The 23,554-nt window shown below is 43.1% G+C and overlaps 1 protein-coding gene across 1 annotated transcript in view; it reads right to left on the bottom strand.

The window, feature by feature from the left end:
- Positions 1-21,459, bottom strand: part of LOC120046682 (Na(+)/H(+) exchange regulatory cofactor NHE-RF1-like) — a 50,760-nt gene extending 29,301 nt beyond the window's left edge. Inside the window, exon 1 of the mRNA XM_038992096.1 lies at positions 20,794-21,459. Within this exon, the coding sequence (XP_038848024.1) occupies positions 20,794-21,228 (435 nt within the window). The 5' untranslated portion in view covers positions 21,229-21,459. The remainder of the gene's footprint in view (positions 1-20,793) is intronic.
- Positions 21,460-23,554: the final 2,095 nt, after the last annotated feature.

Below are 23,554 nucleotides of genomic sequence, written 5' to 3'. Positions count from 1 at the left end.
GGGTTTTCCAGTCATGTGGGCGCGTTGCACCTCAAATCTTCCTGTGGTCAATCTTCAAGTTATCAGAGGTAATTTCCCTCACTCTGTCCTCAGGCTCCGTGGAATCTGCATTTCCGTCCAGAACCATGTTGTTTCGCCTTGATTGTCCCTCGAGTATGATTTATCCGTCATTGTTATCATGGATTCACACACACAGAACTGATGTCCTCTCTCAATGACTTACCAATTGCTGTAATCTTGCCGTTCTCCTGTTTCATCTCATCGAGCTGACCCTGGGAGAACTGAAAACTGTTGTAGACAAGTATGTAGACACCTGCTCGTCAATAATCTCATTCTAAAATCATGGGCATTAATATAGACTTGGTCACCCCTTTCCTGCTATAACAGCCTCCACTCTTCTGGGAAGGCTTTCCACTAGATGTTGGAACATTGAATGGAAGCAAGTCCCTGCAGCAGTCACAAGTGCATTAGTGAGGTCGGGCACTGATGTTGGACGATTAGGCCTGGCTCGCAGTCGGCTTTCCAATTCATCCCAAAGGTATTTGATGGATATATGTTGTGTATATGCTGTGTAGTTCTTCCACACGATCTTGACAAACCATTTCTGTATGGAACTTGCTTTGTGCACGGGTGCATTGTCATGCTGAGACAGGAATGGGCCTTCCTCAACTTTTGCCACAAAGTTGGAAGCACAAAATCATCTAGAATGTCAATGTATGCTTGTGGGGTTAAGATTTCCCTTCACTGGAACTAAGGGGTCTAGCCCGAACCATGAAAAACAGCCCCAGACCATTATTCCTCCAACTTTCCAGTTGGCACTATGCATTAGGGCAGGTAGCGTTCTCCTGGCATCCGCCAAACCCAGATTCGTCCATCAGACTGCCAGATGGTGAAGAGTGATTCATCACTCCAGAGAAGGCGTTTCCACTGCTCCAGAGTCCAATGGCGGCGAGCTTTACACCACCCCAGCCGACGCTTGGCATTGCACATGGTGATCTTAGGCTTGTGTGCGGCTGCTCGGCCACAGAAACCCATTTCATGAATCTCCCGATGAACAGTTATTGTGCTGACGTTGCTTCCAGAGGCAGTTTGAAACTCGGTAGTGAGTGTTGTAACAGAGGACATATGATTTTTACAAACTACGCGCTTCAGCACTGTGGTCCCGTTCTGTGATATTGGGTGGCCTACCGCTGAGCCGTTGTTGCTCCTAGACGTTTCCACATCACAATAACAGCCATTACAGTTGTCTGGGACAGCTCTTGCTGGACAGAAATTTGACAAACTGACTTGTTGGAAAGGGAAAACAGGGATACCTAGTCAGTTGAACAACTGAATGCCTTTAACTGAAATGTGTCTTCCGCAATTAACCCAACCCCGAAAGGTGGCATCCTATGACAGTGCCATGTTGAAAATCACTGAGGCCATTCTACTGCCAATGTGTCTATGGAGATTGCATGGACATTTTATACACCTGTCAGCAACGGGTGTGCCTGAAATAGTAAAATCCACTAATTTGAAGGGGTGTCCACATACTTTTGTATAGATAGTGCATCTCTCACTCCATCTCTCTCATTCCATATCTCGCTCATTCTTTCATCATTCTCTTCACTATGTCATGACCATGTTTGGTATGACCATGTTTGGCAGATATACCAACCTTAACCTGTCTAGGTCCTTGCTGGGACTCTCAGCCATTGATGTTGGCTTAGAGAAGAATTCTGCCCAAGGAAAGGTAGAATAACACTGGGTCTTAGAATTACACAGCACAAGGACTTTACACCCCCCACACATCCTGCTAGTGTCCGTCACCACGCCCAGCTTCAGCCGGTCCTCAGGGGGTCTGGGAGGTAAGGCAGGCTGACAATAAGATGCTTTGTCCTGGGGAGACGAAGGAGCCTGAGCCCCTTTGATAGGCAAGCGGTTGTAAATGGATTGATGTTTTGGGGATGATTTGAGCGGTTTGCTTTGAGATTTCATAATGCTAAAAGTGCAGATTTAAATGACAATGCTCAAACAAATATAAAATCATCCAAAAACAACTGCTGGTCTATTAAAGATCACATTCAATTTCAAATGCACTTTATAGCAGAGTAACAGAGCACTGAGCTCATATGCAGTCAGTCAAATACTGCTGCTGGTTGGTTGTCTCACAGTGTCCCAAATTGCACCCTATTCCCTATATACTGCCATAGGGCTCTGGTCAAAAGTAGTCCACTATAGGGATTAACATGGGTAACTGGGATCCCAGGACTGTCCTGGGAACACATTAACATGCCCCCCCACACAAAAAAAATGACAAGACCCTGGAAATTACAACATTTTGCCCCAAAGTGTCGCACTAACTCAATTCCACAAAATACACATGCGCAGCAGCAGATTAGCAAAAAATTAAATGGCACATATTCCAAACATGTAGTCACATGGAAGCCTTTAGCCTAGCATATTTATTTCACACAAAGTCGCCATAAATTAAAACGCATGCATACTTCACACTACCAGAATGCACACGCGACCTGAATGCAATTAATAAACCCTACAGGAAACCCCTACAGTATATCCTATAAAATAACATCTGAGCTGTCATTGTGACTCTTCAGACAGTCACAAATGTGATCGGCATCTCTGTCACAGACATGAAGTCTTAAATATAATTTCTCATGTCTCTGAATGGTTATCTTCTCCTGTCCTAGAACCTAGGCTATGTTCCTATCCAGTCCTAATCCGACAAATCCAAAATCCTGACTCGCATAGTTGCTGCCCATATGAGATCGACAAACAGTATGAGTGTAGATACTGTATGTATATTTTTTTAAACAGAGTTCGTCCCCCGTTAAGATTAAATTATGTAAATATCAAGTTCTCTTAATACCCCTGTTTTTTCAAGAGCTGATCTGGTATCATTAACTACATTTTTACAAATAGGAGATAACCTCCTCCAAATAATAACAGAATATCTAGCAAGCTTAGCAAATTTGGTCCATTTGACTTTTGTTTGACTGCCGTTACAAAGTTCGTATGATTAGACAACGCTATACACGGAGTGCACTCTGTGCGTCCTGAGTGCACGCTGTGTCGATAGCCTACTACTTGAAATGCACGGAATTAATTGAGGAACATAACGCTCTGAATTTGTGAATTGCAGAACAGGCTGTTCATAACAATGTTATTGGCAATCAAAGATGTTTAGTAATGATAGAGTAACTATCAGTTTAATTTGCTCTGAAATCTTTAAAATAGTGGCACAGCTAAGCTTACAAGGTGACGCAGCGCCCCTCTGTTTTGGGGAGAACCCTGGCATAGTGTACATATCTTGGTTTTAAAACGCTTTAAAGGGCAATTCCAATTTTTGCTGTATTTCCCAGGACTCTGAGGATAAATATGAATTAATCCCGGTATTGAAACTTGGTAGATTTTCAGGAAAAATTAATCCGTATTATTTGTCCTGGTCCTGAAAACACTGTAGTAGTGTTTGCTGAAGCTGAGTAAAGTAAACCCAGAAAGCCCTCTATTCCTCTACAGGCTTTATTGAAAAGGAGAAAATAACTACCATCCAACCACGTCAGGAAGTGTGTGTTACATTGCTGTAATGCTCTAAGGAGAATCCCACACTTTCAAAACAGCCTTTAAATACGATGAGATATCAGAATAGGGTGAGAGGAAGACAAAAGACAAGTACTTGTGATGTACGGAGTGAAGATAAAGATTGTCTTTCCCCTACCATTATGCAGGCTCCCCCACTTAGCTTCTAGGCTGCCTTGTGTTTACCATACATTTTGTAGGCTTAATTGGTTTCTTTCAACTGAAAATTATGCTGTTTGCAGTCTTTGTGCCACACATAGGTAATATAGGGGAAGCACTAGTACACATGGGCCTACATCACTCTCTCACGCTTTCTATCACTTCCACCCTGTGGCCAGTAACAGGGGTGTAACGTCGCAACACATCTCTTTCACTCATCTACTTCTCTCATTCTCTGTCTGCTCATAGGCGCTGAGCATCAGGGCGTAAAACCACAGAACAGAGCACTTGAGTCAGGTACAGTAGTAGGCCTACTGCTAACAGGAAGCTTTGGTGTCAAAATGACTGACTTCACTTCCCTTATTGTGGCAGAGTGTCTTCATAATACTAGTGTGTGTCACCTGTAGAAAGGCTGTAAAAGCTGGAGCGGATGTCAAACATTCCTTTGTCCTGCATCTCAAAGGTTAATGTTAACACTGACTCACTAGAGATCTATATCCCTACCTTCCTAACTATCGCTCTGCACAGGATGGCGTCTTCAAACTGGGATATTTTTTTTTTTATTAAAAAATTGAAAAATGAATATCGCTATCTGCAACAGAATACCATTGTGGATATCATTTATGTCTCTGTAACCAGTATGAAGGAAGTTAGAAGTAGTTTCATGAGCCAAAGCTAACTAGCGTTAGCGCAATGACAAAGTCTACAGGAACAGTTAGCATGCTAGCTGTTCTTGTTCATCCGACTCTGAAGCCCTTTATCTACTTCCCCAATGCCAAAATCTCAAACTATCCCATTAATATGGAGGAAATGACAGTCATTGGATTTAATTACAGAGTTCTCTCTGTATAGAAGATTTAGGCAGGCCATCTAAGTGGTAATTTTCGGGTTGGAAAAACTTTCACTGTCAACTTAAATGACCAAAACCAGATAGAAAGCATGCAGAAAAGACATTGAACAAATAAATAAATACATTTTAACACCATCTTTGAGAACTAACAATTGAATAAAAGCTAGACAGTCAATTTAAAAAAGCTTGCATTTAGGCCCATTGATTGTCATGTTTGACCAGAACACAGCATTAGCCATGCCAAACTGTGTAGAATTGCTGGAAATTAGCTTCAACATTCTCTCACCTCAAAAGGAAAGTGTAGAAATGCAGAAAAATAGCTTTACAAAAGCAATATTTTCTCTACACCGCCAAGATACCTTTCTAGCTAATAGACTGTTAGTTTACACTTTCTCTACCAATGAACTTTGGTGAAGTCAAAATAAAGAAACGGCCTACCAAATCTATTAATTTTAAATAAATGTTGATTACTTTTACTTGCAATTGCTTTTTTTTTTGCTAACATGTGATGTGGTTCCATTAGTTGCCAGTTTGCCAGGGCAGGGGTACATGGGCAAGAAAAGTTTGAAAACTCATGATATTGGGGACACAGGACTGGAGACCACACACACACACACCAAACTTAACTACGCCACATCTCTCGTGGCTATGTCTTAGGGTTCTCATTGGGGGAATTCTAAAGTCCTGTTGTTTTAATGAGTCTTTATAACCATCATTGTGAATAAAGAGATGGATATCTACAGTGGCAATAGAGGGCAAACAAACATTTAGCCCATGCTAATGTAGGGTGTTTTATTGGTGTTGTGTATTAAGAGTTTGTGTGAAACCTTTGAACTTAGATCTGCACAACCACCCAGATAGAAATCAACTAACTACAGAAAGATGCAAATCCAAATCAAATCAGCCTGACAGTCTAGTCCACACTAGAGAGGACCTTCTTTGAAGAGATATGTGCTGATGACACTGTAACTAGTTTACTGCTAAGTAAAGACACAGGTTGTCCCCAAATGGTATCCTATTCCCTATATAATGTACTACTTTTGACCAGGGCCCATAGGGCACTGTGTAAGGAAAAGGGTGCCATTTGGGAGGCATCCATAGGAAGACGCTTCTTCAACAATAATTCAACACAGTCAGTCATCCAAAAACACCTCTTATCTAACACCTGATAACATCTGAGGATAGATCACTGATTAGGCTTGTGTTTGAAAATGAATATGAGTGTCAGTATCAATGCATCACACACAGGCAGGCAGACAGGGGGACAGAGACAGACAGGAGGACTGGGGGTGGGCCTCTCCCATCCTTTTAGATCCTACCTAGAGCAGTCCATCTAACTGGGCATGGCCTCATGGTTGAATGAATCTGAACAGAGCAACACTGTGCTGCTAGCTATAGCGAGGCCTTTCACCTGTGCTCCAGTCAAAGAGAAAATGCAGTAAACAGGAACAGCCTGTTGGAGCTACATGTCATGACCACAACATTACCATGCCTCTTACATCACATAACATTAGTCTCACTCTCTGAAAACAAGTCTGAAGTTCACAAGAGAAGCAGGCTTTCAGAACTAAACCCATATATACAGTGCATTCGGAAAGTATTTAGACCCCTTGACTTTTTCCACATTACAGCCTTATTCTAAAATTGATTAAATTGTTTTCCCTCCATCAATCTACACACAATGCCCCATAATCACAAAGCAATAACTGGTTTATAGATATTTTGACAATGTGTTAAAAAAAAATATATATATATATATATATATATATATATGTGTAAAAGTACATAAGTATTCAGAACCTTTACTCAGTACTTTGTTGAAGCACCTTTGGCAGAAATTACAGCCTCGAGTCTTCTTGGGTATGACGCTACAAGCTTGGTACACCTGTATTTGGAGAGTTTCTCCCATTCTTCTCTGCAGATCCTCTCAAGCTGTCGGGTTGGATCGGGATTGTCACTGCACAGCTATTTTCAGGTCTCTCCAGAGATGTTCGATCGGGTTCAAGTCCGGGCCCTGGCTGGACCACTCAAGGACATTCAGAGACTTGTCCAGAAGCCACCCCTGCATTGTATTGGCTGTGTGCTAAGGGTCGTTGTCAGGTTGGAAGGTGAACCTTCACCTGAGTGCTCTGGAGCAGGTTTTCATCAAGGATCTCCCTGTACTTTGCTCCATTCATCTTTCCCTCGATCCTGACTAGTCTCGCAGTCCCTGCTGCTGAAAAACATCCCCACGGCATGATGCTGCTGCCACCACCATGCTTCACCGTAGGGACGGTGCCAGGTTTCCTCCCGACATGACGCTTGGCATTCAGGCCAAAGAGTTCAAGCCTGGTTTCATCAGACCAGAGAATCTTGTTTTTCATGGTCTGAGAGTCCTTTAGGTGCCTTTTGGCAAACTCCAAGTGGGCTGTCATGTTCCGCTTACTGAAGACTGGCTTCCGTTTGGCCTTTATCATAAAGGCCTGATTGGTAGTGTGCTGCAGAGAAGGTTTGTTGTTCTGGAAGGTTGTCCCATCTCCACAGAGGAACTCCGGAGCTCTGTAAGAGTGACCATCGGGTTCTTGGTCACCTCCCTAACCAAGGCCCTTCTCCCCCGATTGCACAGTTTGGCTAGGCGGCCAGCTCTAAGTAGAGTCTTGGTGGTTCCAAATTGCTTCCATTTAAGAATGATGGAGACCTTCAATGCTGCAGACATTTTCTGGTATCCTTCCCCAGATCTGTGCCTCGACAATCCTGTCTCTGAGCTCTACGGACAATTCCTTCAACCTCATGGCTTGATTTTTGCTCTGACATGCACTGTCAATTGTGGGACCTTATTTAGACAGGTGTGTGCCTTTCCAAATCATGTCTAATCAATTGAATTTACCCAAGGTGGACACCAATCAAGTTGTAGAAACATCAAGGATGATCAATGGAAACAGGATAAAAATATTAACATAAGTATGTGTAACACATTTGCAAATATTTTCACTTTGTCATTATGGGGTATTGTGTGAAGCTTGACGAGGAAAAATGATTTAATCAATTTTAGAATACAGCTGTAATGTTAAAAAAAAATGGAAAAAGGGGTCTAAATACTTTCCAAATGTACTGTACATGTTATACTATATGATAAACACAATATGAACTACCATGAACTTTATCTTCCTTTGTTGTGACTCATATCAGACAATCTGCTTACCCACACAGAGAGCTTTGTGTTCTGACACAATATACATTATGACTACCATCTCCTGTCTATCAATCAACCAGCAGAACAAACATTGGCTCTCACTCAGTCTTTTCTTTCCTGTTCTGGCACCATGGCAACCAGCTCAGAACACACAGGAAGTGTTTATTTTGCTCTCAGACTGATGCAGCTCCACCCTAAACCTCAAACACCGGAAGCTAGATGGCTCATTATCAACTGACTGTCTTTATACATTCTGAGTTGGCTTCAAACAAGGTTAATACCTGTAGAGAACATAATGAAAGCTGACAATTCAAACAGTAGTCTGGACAGTCAGATACAAAGGAATGGCATCAACTATGAACCAAATAGTTTATTGGCCCAGAATCTCTAGCAAGCAGCATGTACAGCACCATTGCCTAACCTACTGTACTCCCTACTGGCCCTGGAATCTCCACAGAGCTATGCCAGCAAACCACATGCCTCTCGCCAAACACAGTCACACACACTTACAATATTGCAACTGTACACACAAAGTGGCAAACAATGCCTGCTTAGTGATGTTGACAGTGACATTTTGTAGACGCTCAATTTAGCAGTGTTACTTCTGAATGATTAGAGAGGAGCCGTGTACAGAGCCTGAAACCTCACAGAAAAACAGAGAACCAAGGCCCCACTCTCATTAAGAACGTACAGCCTAATCTGAGCCAAGTGAAATCACCATTAAACTGTATGTAGTAATTCTCCATCTCTAGTAGACGACCAGTCAGACAACCAAAGGCTGGGTTAATTGAAGGGCCGTAGAGTGTGTGGTGCGGCAAGTGTTGATGCCATCTCAAATGGAGGGCCTCAAAGTTGAAAATCAAAACAAAAACCTTACCATTACACAAATGAATGAGTAATACAATGACATGAGGTTGTTATGAGTAACAGAACAGTCTGAACCCTCTTTGGTAGTGATCTCCTGGCACTCAACCCAGTGTGCGCGTGTGTGTGTGTGTTGTGTGTCACTGAGTATGATGTCAACATTGTCCAGGGGCTTGTGGGTACTAGTTGTTATGGTGACAAAGATTCCCATGGTAACAGGTTACACAGCATGTCAACTCTTTGCCACCTTGGCTATAAGAGACAAGACAGGGGTCAATCAAGTTGAAGTTGATTTCTACACATTAAAATTCATGGGTACCACTCAAAGACCCACTGTTGTATTATTAGGTAACTGCATGTTAATACAGTTATAACTGTGTAGGTACATAGGTAAAAGGGCAACTTAAAAAGGTCCTGAACAGTCAAAATCAAGTTTAACAAATTGGATGATATTTTGATGAAAACAGAACATGACAAAATCCTGTATATCGATAAAGTTTGATCATTAACTTACTGGGCCCCTCCCCCATTTAAAAAAGAAGAGCTCAGTGACTTTCAACATGGCACTGTCATAGGATGCCACCTTTCCAACAAGTCAGTTCGTGTCACTAGCTGGCAGTCCGACAGATGAATATGGGTTTGGAGGATGCCAGGAGAACGCTACCTGCGCAAATGTATGCCAACTGTAAAGTTTGGTGGAGGAGGAATAACGGTCTTGGGCTGTTTTTCCATGGTCCGGGCTAGGCCCCTTAGTTCCAGTAACGCTGCAGCATATAATTACATTCTAGACGATTCTGTGCTTCCAACTTTGTGGCAATATTTTGGGGAAGGCCCTTTCCGGTTTCAGCATGACATTGCCCCCGTGCACAAAGCGAGGTCCATGGAGAAATGGTTTGCCGAGATCGGTGTGGAAGAACTTGACTGGCCTGCACAGAACCCTGACCTCAACCCCATCAAACACCTTTGGGATGAACTGGAACGCAGACTACAAGCCAATCCTAATCTAGTGGAAAGTCTTCCCAGAAGAGTGGATGCTTTTATAGAAGCAAAAGGGGGACCAACTCCATGATTTTGTAATGAGTTGTTTGACGAGCAGGTGTCCATATATATTTTTGGTCATGTACTGTAGGTTTCCCATTTCTTCTGTGTCTGGTGTTCGCTAGTTACTGGCTAGCTAGGTCTTCAGCCAGCATGGAACAAACAGGGTGGTGGGTTGTTCAAAACTGACGCAGTTGTCATGTCAACACATCGATCAGTGCTGCTACGAACTGCAACAGAAGAGACATGCGAAAACAGGAGATGTCAAATTTATTTGTATACATCATTTATGGAACTTCAAATGTTGTTCGAGTTGCTTTGTGCATCAGCAAATTTGCTTGAGATGATCTCACTGCAACACTGCATCCTAGCTTGCCTTAACTGACCTCTCTTTTGAAACGGCTAAGGCAAGCTGACTTTTTGGAAGAAAGGGTTCTTTGATGATTGTTTGGAAGGCAAGAAGGTCTCTACATAAAAATGCCTATTTAGATGGGTTATATTTGTATATTTTAAATAGTGCCTGAGTATCAGTGTTTACCTCAGTGTTTAAACTTTAACATCAGGAGTTTGAGTACTCTGATAAGCTTAAAAATATAGGCGCCAATGTTTTAAACTGTACCTATATGGAAATATTTGCATGCATCTGGTACTCTAGGAATCATTTTACATACAGTACTGGACATTTGATATGTTTGCCATGATTTCGGTCTTTCAAATGTATATTTTGTGATTTTATTGAGCATGGAGTAGGAGAAAAGGGAGTATGAGTGAACCAGCGGTATATTGTATGGTACACAGCAACTAGTTTTGCCTACTGTTGATTGTTCTGTGTGACATTGCTAGCATTATTTCAGGAGTTTAAGTTAATTTAACACTCAGTGGTGTACAATAACCCCAGTGTTGGTGTTAATAACCAAAGTCATGTGATGGTGTGATTTTTACTCTGTGTAGAGTAAAACACAAAACCACGCCCGTTATCATATTTCCCAGCATGCTCTATTGAAGGTTGATTTTCAGAATTGTTTGTTTCAACATCTGTTTGCATGTACACTGATTGGTTGATTAATCTTAGGCTACGCAAAGATAGTTGGACTTTTTTTGCACCTGTTACTGAGATGTTTGTTCCAATTTAAATGATTTAGGTAGTCCCACTAATCAATCTGCCCTACACTGGCAGTCATTCTGAATGCAGGTTGTGGATGATTAAAAGTTCAAATTGTTGGATATCCTCACCCTGGAAATTACACATCACTTTGCAAGCCATCATAAATGTGACTTCCAGACCTGTAAACCAAGAGTTTCCTAACACCACTGTTAGGGAATAACTAGGCCATCAAAGAAAGGCCTTATGATAAGTAATGTATATTCATAAAGAGTTTCATCTTAAAACCTCATCTTAAAACCCCCCTCCCGGATCCGGGATCATCCTCATCAAAAAAGCTGACTAGCATAGCCTAGCGCCACAGGGATATCATATAATTTCATGAAATCACAAGTCCAATACAGCAAATGAAAGAAACATCTTGTGAATCCACCCAACATTTCCGATTTTTAAAATGTTTTACAGCGAAAACACAATATATATATTTATGTTAGCTCACCACAATAGCCAAACACACAACGCCATTTTTTCACCGCAAACATAGCTTTCACAAAACCCACAAATAGAGATCAAATTAATCACTAACCTTTGAACAACTTCATCAGATGACAGTCTTATAACATCATGTTATACAATACATTTATGTTTTGTTCGAAAATGTGCATATTTATAGCTACAAATCCTGGTTTTACATTGTGAATATGGCGCCAAAATGCACCAAATTGTCCGGAGAAATTTTGGACAGTCACGTAATCTAACCAAAAAACTCATCATAAACTTTGCTAAAAAATACATGTTGTACAGCAAATGAAAGATACACTGGTTCTTAATGCAACTGCTGTGTTAGATTTTTTTTTTTTTAAATAACTTTAGTACAAAGTACAGCATGCAATAATCTGAGACAGCGCCCAGCCATTCTCCGCCATGTTGGAGCCAACATATTCCACAAAAATACGAAATATCATAAATATTCTCTTACCTTTGATGATCTTCCATCAGAATGCAGTGCAAGGAGTCCTAGTTCCACAATAAATCATTGTTTTGTTTTAGAATGTCCATTTCTTCTGTCGAATTAGCAACTTTGGCTAGCATGGTGGAGCGCACATGTCCATGAACTCTTGGCGCATGGAACGAAAAATTCCAAAAGTCATAATAAACGTCGAATAAACTGGTCAAACTCAGTTGAAAATCCATCTTTATGATGTTTTTCTCATATGTATCCAATAATGTCCAAGACGGAGCATTTCGTTGTCTACCTAACGCATTTCAGAAAATAATATGGTGCTCTCTGGTGCGCAGCAAAATACTGCCAATATGGCGGACCTGTCACTCCAAAAGCTCTCATTCGGTCTTACATCAAGCTAGACACCCCATTCAACATTCTACTGCCTGTTGACATCTAGTGGAAGGCGTATGAAGTGGATACAGATCCATAAATATAAGGCAATTGAATAGGCAAGGCCTTACACAGACACCCATTTTCAGAATTTTCACTTTGTTTGAAAGTTTGCTGCCAAATGAGTTATTTTTACTCACAGATATAATTCAAACAGTTTTAGAAACTTCAGAGTGTTTTCTATCCAATAGTAATAATAATATGCATATCGTATGATCTAGAACAGAGTACGAGGCCGTTTAATTTGGGCACGATTTTTTCCCAAAGTGAAAACAGCGCCCCCTATTAAGTTAAAGGCTAATATCCAGCCATTGCAATGAGCCTGTCCTCCTATAGCTTCTCCCACCAGCCTCCTCTGACAAATTGTCCTAGGTAAAACTCTATACAAAAGGGGGAAAAAAATCGAAGAACCCTATATCATTCTACATAGCACCTTTTTTTCCTAAAGGGTGCAGAAAGGAATATTAGAAAAGATTTGCCTGCACCAAGCTGCTGCCCAGCCTTTCAACAACATTATATCGTCATGATTCATCCAGTTGTAGCATGCGATTTCGCACTACAAACCAACAGTGGTTTTAACTTAAGAGTTTTATTTTATTTTAATAAAAAATTAGGGGGTGGCCAATAGGGGGCAATGCCATCGTATATCCCAATGTTTTATGAGTACATAATCACAATAGGACAAAGGTTGATGTCACCCAACCCCAACTGGCACCCTATTCCCATAGTGTACTACTATTTACCAGAGCCCTATAATCCCTGGTCAAAAGTAGTGTGCTAAATAGGAAATAGGGTGCCATTTGGGATGCCACCTCAGATTGACCAACAATGCGGTTAGATAGTGCACCCTCCGTGTCTACCTCAGTGTCTACCTCAGTCTAAAGTCTAAGGTCCTCCAGAGCCACCATTTCCAGTAGAGACTGGGTCTGCGTCTCAAATGGGCCCCTATATAGTGCACTACGAGGGCCCTGGTCAAATAGGGTGCCATTTGGGACACACACTGGGAGGAGGTAGTATACTCAGGATGAAGGAAGAAAGACATTTCAGGAAATAATTTGTATTATGTATTTAAAGAGGAGAAAGGCCGTGTCATGGGCATCCCTTCGTTTGATTATGTAATGGTCATTCCATCTCAACAGCTCTCTTCTGCCTTCATCTTACTCTAACTAATGAGCGTCGGTCTTTGACGTTTTTTCTTTCAAAGACTAAATGCGGTTTAATCCCTCAGGCTCGCACACACACGGTTGAGTACGAGACCATATTGAGTGTGTGTGGTGAGAAAGGGGTAAGGTATTTCAGTGTCAGCCTTAGGTCCTTAGAAAGACATGAGAGTCCTCTCCTCTTTCCTCTCTGGCCCAGTCCCCCTCTTTCCCTCCTTTTATCCCCAAACACACAGATAATGCCTTATTCTGCTCCCTGGGGTTCTACAGAGAAACCAAGAGACAGTCCAAGGTGGCAGTTATTATTAATCATTTCCATGCAGTAAACTTGACACCATTGATAAACACAAATCAGGCTTTGTCCCAAATTGCACCCTATTCCCAATTGAATGTACTACTTCTGACTAGCGACCAATGGGAGCTGGTCAAAAGTAGTACACCATTGTAGGGAATAGGGTACCATTTGGGTTAGCCCATATTAGACCAGTATCAGCCAGGTCCTACCAAGTGTCCCATCAGGAAGGAATGCAGCACCTTTAGAGAGCCAAGGCCTTTCTGGGCCTCCGTTCACTTGATCCCAGAAGATTAGTGAAAGGTAGCAGTGCATTAGTTACACTGGTGGTTAGTGGTTAGAGCGTTGGGCCAGTAACCAAAAGGTTGCTAGATCGAATCACTGAGCTGACAAGGTAAAAATCTGTCGTTCTGCCCCTGAACAATGCAGTTAACCCACTTTTTCTAGGCAGTCATTGTAAATAAGAATGTTGTTATTTAACTAGGCAAGTCAGTTAAGGTTAAATAAATTAATTCAAATGTTTTTTTTAAAATTAGGGTAGCCATTTAGTACAGAGCCATGGATCGACGTACGGTCAGAATCATAGATATGGATATAGGTCTCAACTTTGTATCTGTGCCATTATGGCATCTGTAAGAGAATGGGCAGTGCCATTGAGGCTATCTCCATTTTAAAGTAGTTAATTTTCTTCTTCTTTTGATATTGCAGCATTGGGGTCTTGAACCAAATCTTGTGTCATTTACTTAGTGGCCATTAGATGGTGATATTTAGTGTACCCTGCACATAACCCTGCACATAACCCATGTGGAATTCCTGGTCACTGGCAGCGTTTGGAGAGTTCATTTCAGACTATGCTGCCCTTCAGTCTCTTGACTTTTTCGCCCTAACGAAGACATGGATCACCACTCTTTGTACTTGGCGACGTCAACCTCTAGACGTCTGCCTTTGATTCATTTCTTTCAAACTCTTTCCCTTCCTTGCCTCTTGACTTAACCCTTTCCCAGTCCCCTCCCATGGCAGGCAATATGCTTGACCTCATCTTTACTAGAGGCTGTACGCCATCTCACTGCAACCTCCTCTAGGTCTCTGGTCAGTACTTTGTTTCCTTTTCCGTCTCCTCCAACCCTAGCCACTCAGCCCCTACCCAGATGGTAATGCGCCGTCGCAATCTTCATTCTCTCTCTCCCATCATCTCTCCCTTCTGCTAAACCCTTTTCCTCCCAGGCTTCTGATTCTGCCCCTTCGACCCTACTCTCCTCCCGGCCGACTCGGCACTCCTGCTCTGTGGCTGAGTGACTCAGTGCAAACTTACAGAACAGGGCTGCGGGCAGCTGAGCGAAACAAGACATCCGGAGGACCCATCACCCTACCTTCTCTTCCTCTGGATCAGCTGCTAAAGCCACTTTTTAAAATCACCCTAAATGTCAAGGGTTCTGCCTCTAACCCTTGGAAACTCTTTTCCACCTTCTCCTCCCGCCTTAATCCTCCACCCCCTACCTCTGAGGACAACTTTGTCAACCACTTTGAAAAGAAGGTTGACAACATCCACTCCTCATTTACTCAGCCTATTGAGTCCACTGGTTCCATTCACACTTGACCTCTTTCTCCAGATGAAATTCTGCAACTAGTGAGGTCAGGCCACCCGGCAACCTGCCCGCTTGACCCCATCCCCTGTTCCAGAGACCTTATCCCATTCCTCACTTCCCTCATCCCTGACCAGAGGCTACCCTCGGACTTTAAAATGGCCCAGGTCACTCCCCTCCTCAAGAAACCAACACTCGACTCCTCTGACATGAAAAACTACAAACCTAGGAAGATGAGAAAAGAGGAGAGTCCGCTTTGTCAGTGCGGAGAGCCTCTGTGATACAGAGATGAGCAGTCTCCTTTATTTTCTTTCCAAAACACTTGAGAGCTCTCTCTCCCCAGGGCTGGGTCTCAAGCTCTGCACACTCTTGGATTGCATCCTACCTGCCAGGCCGCTCATACCAGGTGACGAGGAGAGGCTCAGTGTCTGCACCACAAACTCACTACTGGTGTCCCCCAGAGCTCGGTTCTAGGCCCCCTCTTCTTCGCTCTATACATCAAGTCACTCATATCCTCACACGGTCTCTGCCATCATTGCTATGCGGATGACACTCTACTTTCCTCCTTCAGATACCCAGGTGGCCATACACACATATCTCTGCGTGCCTGGCAGATGTCGGTCCACCACCTCAAGCTCAACAAGACGAAGCTGCTTCTCCTCCCGGGGAAGGCCTGCCCGCTCCAAGACATTTCCATCATGGTTGACAACTCCACGGTGTCCCACTCCCAGAGTGCAAAGAACCTTGGCGTGACCCTGGACAACACCCTATCGTTCTCTGCTAACATCAAAGCAGTGACTCTCTCCTGCAGGTTCATGTACTACAACATCCGTAAAGTACGACCCTACCTCACATGAAGCGGCGCAGGTCCTAATCCAGGCACTTGTCATCTCTCGTCTGAACTACAGCAATTCGATGTTGGCTGGGCTGCCCACTTGTGCCATTTAACCCTTGCAACTTCTCCAGAATGCTGCAGCCCGCCTGGTAACACCTTCCCAAGTTCTACCATGTCATCTCTCTCCTCCACACACTCCACTGGCTTCCAGTCGAAGCTCGCATCCACAACAAGACCATGGTACTTGCCTACAGAGAAGCAAGAGGAACTGCCCCTCCCTACCTTCAGGCTCTGCACAAACCCTACACCCCAATCGGAGTATGCCGTTCTGTCACCTCTGATCTCCAGGCCCTCCCACAGGACAGCAGCTCCTGCTCAGCCCAGTCCAAGCTCTTTCCTGTCCTGGCACCTCAATGGTGGAACCAGTTACCCCCTGAAGCTAGGACAGGTCCCTGCACATCTTCCAAAAATTGAAACCCTACCTCTTCAAAGAGTATCCTAAATAATCCCATAGAACACACACCTCACCTTTTGATCAAAAATAAACTGTTTATGTTCAAATCCCTCTCCTGTGAAGTAGTGACTTGCGACATACACCTAGTTAGCGATCTTAAAATGAATGCACTAACTGTAAGTCCCTCTGAATAAGAGCATCTGCTAAATGACTGAAATGTCAGATGTAATTAATATAGCTTAAAGCCATTTACAAACTAGACAAACCAATTTGAAGAAGACAATGCTTTGATTATTGGCTGATCGCTACCAACCCATAGGAAACTCCACCCAGTTGACTACTTTAAAATTGTGGAAGCCCTCAATGGCAATGTCCATGCAGAAACAGGTTATTTCCAAGTAGAGATCTCTATACATCTCTATGGTCGGAACACAGAGACGGAATCTGACAGATCAGGATGAACAGACCAGGAAACACTCCTATTTACAGAAGCCAGAGTTTGTTCTGTTCAGGTCATGTGGTAAGGAAAAACTGAAGGCCCTTGTCGGGACCCACTATTTACAAGACCTTTTGTGTTCATCCCAAATGGCACATTAATCCCTACAGTACATGAATAGTGTGCCATTTGGGATGCAAACTATGATTCAGGGGAAACACTAGCTACACATCAAGGCAAGCCCGAGAGTGATCTGATTTCTCTATTTCCCATTTGTGCCGCTGTTGCACAATAACTATAAAATCAGGAGGGCAGACCTTGCACTGCCTAACACGGCTACACAAATACGTTGTACAAGTTCTGCCTATGTGACTGACCTCCGCACTCAGATGAATTACCATATAAAAAAAGCATTTCATAACCCACTGTATGAGGCTGGTGAGGTACAGAGGGGTGGAGAGGTTGAGGGATGGAGCCAGGGAGGAGTCAGTATGTTAGAGCTCTTCTGTCACTTTCTCAAAGATAAAAGTTTCCTGATTAATGAGGAATTCCTGATATTCCGACCTTGGGGAAACGAGGAGCTTTCTGGCTTACAAATTGATCTGATCATTAAGATGGATTGGTAGCCATTTTGTGCTGGGACCATATTCATAAACCATCTCAAAGTACTAGTGCTGATCTGGGATCAATTTAGCCTTTTAGATTAAATTGAATAAGACGACATGGACGGGGGGGAACCTGATCCTAAATGAGCATTCCTACTCAGACACTATGAATATGGCTCTTATTTCCTATGTTATGCTGATCACATTGCTTATTGGGACAGTAAGCAGACAGCTGTTGTCTCTAGCTCTATGGACTGTTAAGAACATGATGGTTATGTGGTCGGTTCAGTTCTCTCTAACAGAATAACAGCCCTGTAAGCATATCGGTCTGTTGATGCTCTACAGTCTACGCAATAAAAACATACAGTTTAAGTCAAAAGTTTACATACACCTTAGCCAAATACATTTAAACTCAGTTTTTCACAATTCCTGACATTTAATCCTAGTAAAAATCCCCTGTCTTAGATCAGTTAGGATCACCACTTTATTTGAAGAATGTGAAATGTCAGAATAATAGTAGAGAGAATGATTTATTTCAGCTTTTATTTCTTTCATCACATTCCCAGTGGGTCAGAAGTTTACATAAACTCAATTAGTATTTGGTAGCATTGCCTTTAAATTATTAACGTTTCGGGTAGCCTTCCACAAGCTTCCCACAATAAGTTGGCTGAATTTTGGCCCATTCCTCCTGACAGAGCTGGTGTAACTGAGTCAGGTTTGTAGGCCTCCATGCTCACACACACTTTTTCAGTTATGCCCACACAGTTTCTATGGGATTGAGGTCAGGGCTTTGTGATGGCCACTCCAATACCTTGACTTTGTTGTCCTTAAGCCATTTTGCCACAACTTTAGAAGTATGCTTGGGGTCATTGTCCATTTGGAAGACCCATTTGCGACCAAGCTTTAACTTCCTGACTGTCTTGATGTTGCTTCAATATATCCACATACTTTTCCTTCCTCTTGATGCCATCTATTTTGTGAAGTGCACCAGTCCCTCCTGCAGCAATGCACCCCCACAACATGATGCTGCCACCCCCGTGCTTCACGGTTGGGATGGTGGTCGTCGGCTTGCAAGCCTCCCCCTTTTTCCTCCAAACATGACGATGGTCATTATGGCCAAACATTTCTATTTTTGTTTCCTCAGACCAGAGGACATTTCTCCAAAAAGTACGATCTTTGTCCCCATGTGCAGTTGCAAACCGTAATCTGGCTTTTTTAATGGCGGTTTTGGAGCAGTGGCTTCTTCCTTGCTGAGCGGCCTTTCAGGTTATATCGACATAGGACTCGTTTTACTGTGGATATAGATACTTTTGTACGCGTTTCCTCCAGCATCTTCACAAGGTCCTTTGCTGTTGTTCTGGGATTGATTTGCACTTTTCGCACCTAAGCACATTCATCTCTAGGAGACAGAACAAGTCTTCTTCCTGAGAGGTATGATGGCTGCGTGGTTCCATGGTGTTTATACTTGCGTACTATTGTTTGTGCAGATGAATGTGGTACCTTCAGGCGTTTGGAAATTGCTCCCAAGGATGAACCAGACTTGTGGAGGTATACCATTTTTTTCTGAGGTCTTTGCTGATTTATTTTGATTTTCCCATGATGTCAAGCAAAGACGCACTGAGTTTGAAGGTAGGCCTTGAAATACATCCACAGGTACACCTCCAATTGACTCAAATGATGTCAATTAGTCTATCAGAAGCTTCTAAAGCCATTGACATAATTTTCAAAGCTGTTTAAAGGCACAGTCAACTTAGTGTATGTAAACTTCTGACCCACTGGAATTGTTATACAGTGAATTATAAGTGAAATAATCTGTCTGTAAACAATTGTTGGAAAAATTGTGTCATACATCCTAACCGACTTGCCAAAACTATAGATTGTTAACAATACATTTGTGGAGTGGTTGAAAAATGAGCTAATGACTCCAACCTAAGTGTATTTAAACTTCCGACTTCAACGCGACATATGGAGCATACAAATATGGCCTAGCTTCTAGTGACAGACACAGAACCAACAAACCCTGGATTTAGACAGCATATCAGAGGGAATATAATTTGCATAAAATGGATATAGGTCTACTGTACCCGCATCTCAAGTGTTGCCTGTTTAGCCCAAGGCTAATATAACAGCTCATGTTACAATCCCGACAGAAGACATGAACATGACATCAGGAGTGCTTGGAACATCAGGGCCATGGGTCTAGATCTGGTCTGACAAGCCAAACCTGAATATGGGCTTTAGAAGAGAATAGGGACCCATTTAACACAATGACTACCCTTGTTGTTCAACAGGTAGACAGAACTGTTCAGTGGCATTCCACTGAGGTCTCTGACAATTTTCACAAGACCTTTCAAGCATGCCTTTTAACCAAACACTCCAGCTCAGATAAGGAAATATCAGGTATGTGGTTATGCTGTCTGTATAGCCTTCTGATAAGAGATTAAAAGCTTTTTTGTAAATGTTTCGATAGATCAAATTAGATAGAGAAATATGCATATTTCTCTACCCGTGTCTGTCCTTGTCACACAATCAAATGTATTTATATAGCCCTTCTTACACCAGCTGATATATCAAAGTGCTGTACAGAAACCCAGCCTAAAACCCCAAACAGCAAGCAATGCAGGTGTAGAAGCACGGTGGCTAGGAAAAACTCCCTAGAAAGGCCAAAACCTAGGAAGAAACCTAGAGAGGAACCAGGCTATGAGGGGTGGCCAGTCCTCTTCTGGCTGTGCCGGGTGGAGAGTAAGAGTAAGTAAAATGAGAGTAAGTAAAATATAGGCACCTGTTGGACCTTAGAAAGGGTATGTGTGCAGTGGAAACCACACTTAATTCATAACACTGTAGGTAAAATATAGTTCACAATGAAACAGGGTAGGATGTAGGCTACATCTCTATTGTAGTACAAAATGAAACATGGTAGGATGTAGGCTACATCTCTATTGTAGTTCAAAATGAAACAGGGTAGGATGTAGGCTACATCTCTATTGTAGTTCACAATGAAACAGGGTAGGATGTAGGCTACATCTCTATTGTAGTTCACAATGAAACAGGGTAGGATGTAGGCTACAACTCTATTGTAGTTCACAATGAAACAGGGTAGGATGTAGGCTACATCTCTATTGTAGTTCAATGTGTTGACAGCAAGTGGTAGCCCCCTGGTCAGCTCTCCAACCCCATGACAAGGCCTATGAAAATGTCCCACATAAAATGTAATTATGCGAAATTAACCTAAGGGAGATAGAAAAACTTTTCTTAAAGTCCCTTTTACCTTGGTGTTGACACTCAGCCTCTGTAGGGAGAGGTTTCCGTTCTCTGTCGGTGTAAGGGTCGTCTCTCTCGAGGTCCCGTTGCTTTTCGCTGCTTCCCCTGGTAACGGGATGCCCTCCGTGACATACTCTTTACGGCACTTTAAGCTGTGCTTATTTAGTACCTCCGCCGTTTTAGCGTCTACCACGATCAGCTCGAGGCTACCCACTGTGGCTCGTATCCGGGCAACGACCTGCTGGTGGCTCTCGCCCTCCACGCTGTCCCCGTTAACGAACGTCAGTAGGTCCCCGGCGAAGAGACCGGTGGCAGCGGCGGGAGAGTCTGGTTCTACGAGTCGGATAAACTGTCCGGTTTTCCCTTTCTCACCGTGCAGATGAAAGCCGTAGCCATTCAACCCCTTTCCTAAAACACAAAGTCTAGGCCGGAGAGTTGACATAATATTGCCGCTGATCAAATACTCCCACAGATAGTCACAACAAATAAATGAAAAGTGAACAACAAACAAGCGAACAGAAATTAGACAGACGGATTAACTCATTCGCACGGCGTGTCACTGTGACAATTCGGGTAAGGTCCTCATAGAAACGTTGAAATCAAGTAACTATGCTTGAACTGCACTCAGTCAGGGCTTGCAAGACCCACAAAATAAGTCTTGCATGTGTGTTCAAATCAACTGGGCTTAGTTTTTAAAGTTGACGGTGACGTGTCCTGGTCTGACAGGTGACAAGACCAATCAGTAATCTCCTTTAGGAAAACGCTGTTTTATACGAATGTAGGTTTAAAAATAAATGCCTGAAACTAGAACCAGGGTTCCCCAACTGGCAAGGGTTCCCCAAATTTTCTGAGCAAAACAAAACATGTATTTAATTTAGCAAAATATGTTCCAAAGTATTCCCACGCATAGTAATGAAAGAATTTGCCCCGCAAGTGATTTTATTTGCCCCCCCAAGTTTTCTGAGCAAAAAAAAGTATTATTTATTTGTATTTTTATTGATGGACATAAAATACTGTAAAAACATCAGCATATCAGCTCCAAGTGATTTTAATTTTTGAAATCTGTTCCAAAGTATTCTCACGCATTATAGAGATACACACTGAGTATAAAAAAAACAATTAAGAGCACCTGCTCTTTCCATGACATAGACTGACTAGGTGAAAGCTATGATCCCTTATAGCTTATAGGGGGGGGTTAACTCAATATTAGGAAGGTGTTCCTAATGTTTGGTATACTCAGTGTATATGTAATCGTATACAAATGTAAGTAAGGTTTGAAGGTTCTTATGGTCAATTTGCAGTCTTCAAATGACTTGCAATTTATTTATTTTATTTAACTAGGCAAGTCAGTTAAGAACAAATTCTTATTTGTTCTAGCCCCCTGACCTTGCGCTCAAGAAAAATAATAAGAAATCATCCCATGGCTGACTCTAGTTGATGATCCCTGCCCTACATACCGGTCTTGACGAGAATGGAAAAAAAACTGTCCGGGGAGGTTCTCTTCTGCACTGTTCAACCAATCCAGTAAATGTGGAGAAGTTAAAATGGAGTGTTGCCTTGTTAACGGTCATCACTAGTTACCACAGCCACAAAGTCAAACATTTCAATTTTAGTCATTTAGCAGGTGGGATTATTTAAGATACTCTTTGAAGAGGTAGGCCCTCGCCAAGAAACCAGAGGTGGCAGAACGGAGTGCTCAGGTTGGAGTGTAGGGTTTGAGCATAGCCTGAAGAAAGTGAGGGGCAGTTCCTCTTGCCGCTCTGTAGGGAAGTACCATGGAAGCCAGTGGAGTGTGCGGAGGAGCGGGGTGACATGGGAGAACTTGGAAAGGTTGAAGACAAGGCGGGCTGCAGCATTCTGGATAAGTTGCAGGGGTTTGATGGCACAAGCGGGGAGCCCAGCCAACAGCGAGTTGCAGTAGTCCAGACAGGAGATGGCAAGAGCCTGGATTAGGACTTGAGCAGCTTCCTGTGTGAGGTAGGGTCGTACTCTACGGATGTTGTGGCTCATGAACCTACAGGAGCGAGTCATTGCTTTCATGTTTGCAGAGAACGACAGGGTCATGCCAAGGTTCTTTGCACTCTGGGAGGGGGACACCGTGGAGTTGTCACCAGTACCAGATCGGAGCGGCCTGCCAGGTAGGATGCAATCCAAAGTGTGCAGAGCCTGAGATGCCCAGCCCTGAGAGGGTGGAGAGAAGGATCTGATGGCTCACAGTGTCAAAGTCAGCAGATAGATCTAGGAGGATGAAAACAGAGGAGAGAGTCAGCTTTGGCAGTGCAGAGAGCCTCCATGACACAGAGAAGAGCAGTCTCGCTTGAGTGACTCGTCTTGAAGCCTGACCTGTTAGGGTCAAGAAGATCGTTCTGAGAGAGATAGCGAGAGAGTTGGTCAGAGACAGCACGCTCAAGTGTTTTGGAAAGAAAAGAAGGGATACTCGTCTGTAGAGTTGTTGGTTTCTTGTGGAGGGGAGCTACTCTGGCCATTTTGAAGTCAGAGGGGACTCAGCCAGTGGTCAGAGATGAGGGAAGTGAGGTCTTCAGAGATGGTCTGGAGAAGGGAGGTGGTGATGGGGTAGAGTGGGCAGGTTGTCGGGCGGCTGGACCTCACTAATTGCAGGATTTCATCTGGAGAGAGAGGGGAGAAAGAGGTCAAGGCGTAGGGTAGTTTTGTGAGAGTGTGACCAGTAGACCCAATAGGCTGAGTGAATGAGGAGCGGATGTCGTCAACCTTCTTTTCAAAGTGGATGGAGGAGAAGGTGGAAGAGT

Source organism: Salvelinus namaycush, chromosome 4, assembly GCF_016432855.1.
Source record: "Salvelinus namaycush isolate Seneca chromosome 4, SaNama_1.0, whole genome shotgun sequence".
NCBI lineage: Eukaryota > Metazoa > Chordata > Actinopteri > Salmoniformes > Salmonidae > Salvelinus > Salvelinus namaycush.
This window is presented reverse-complemented; position numbering and strand designations above follow the sequence as displayed.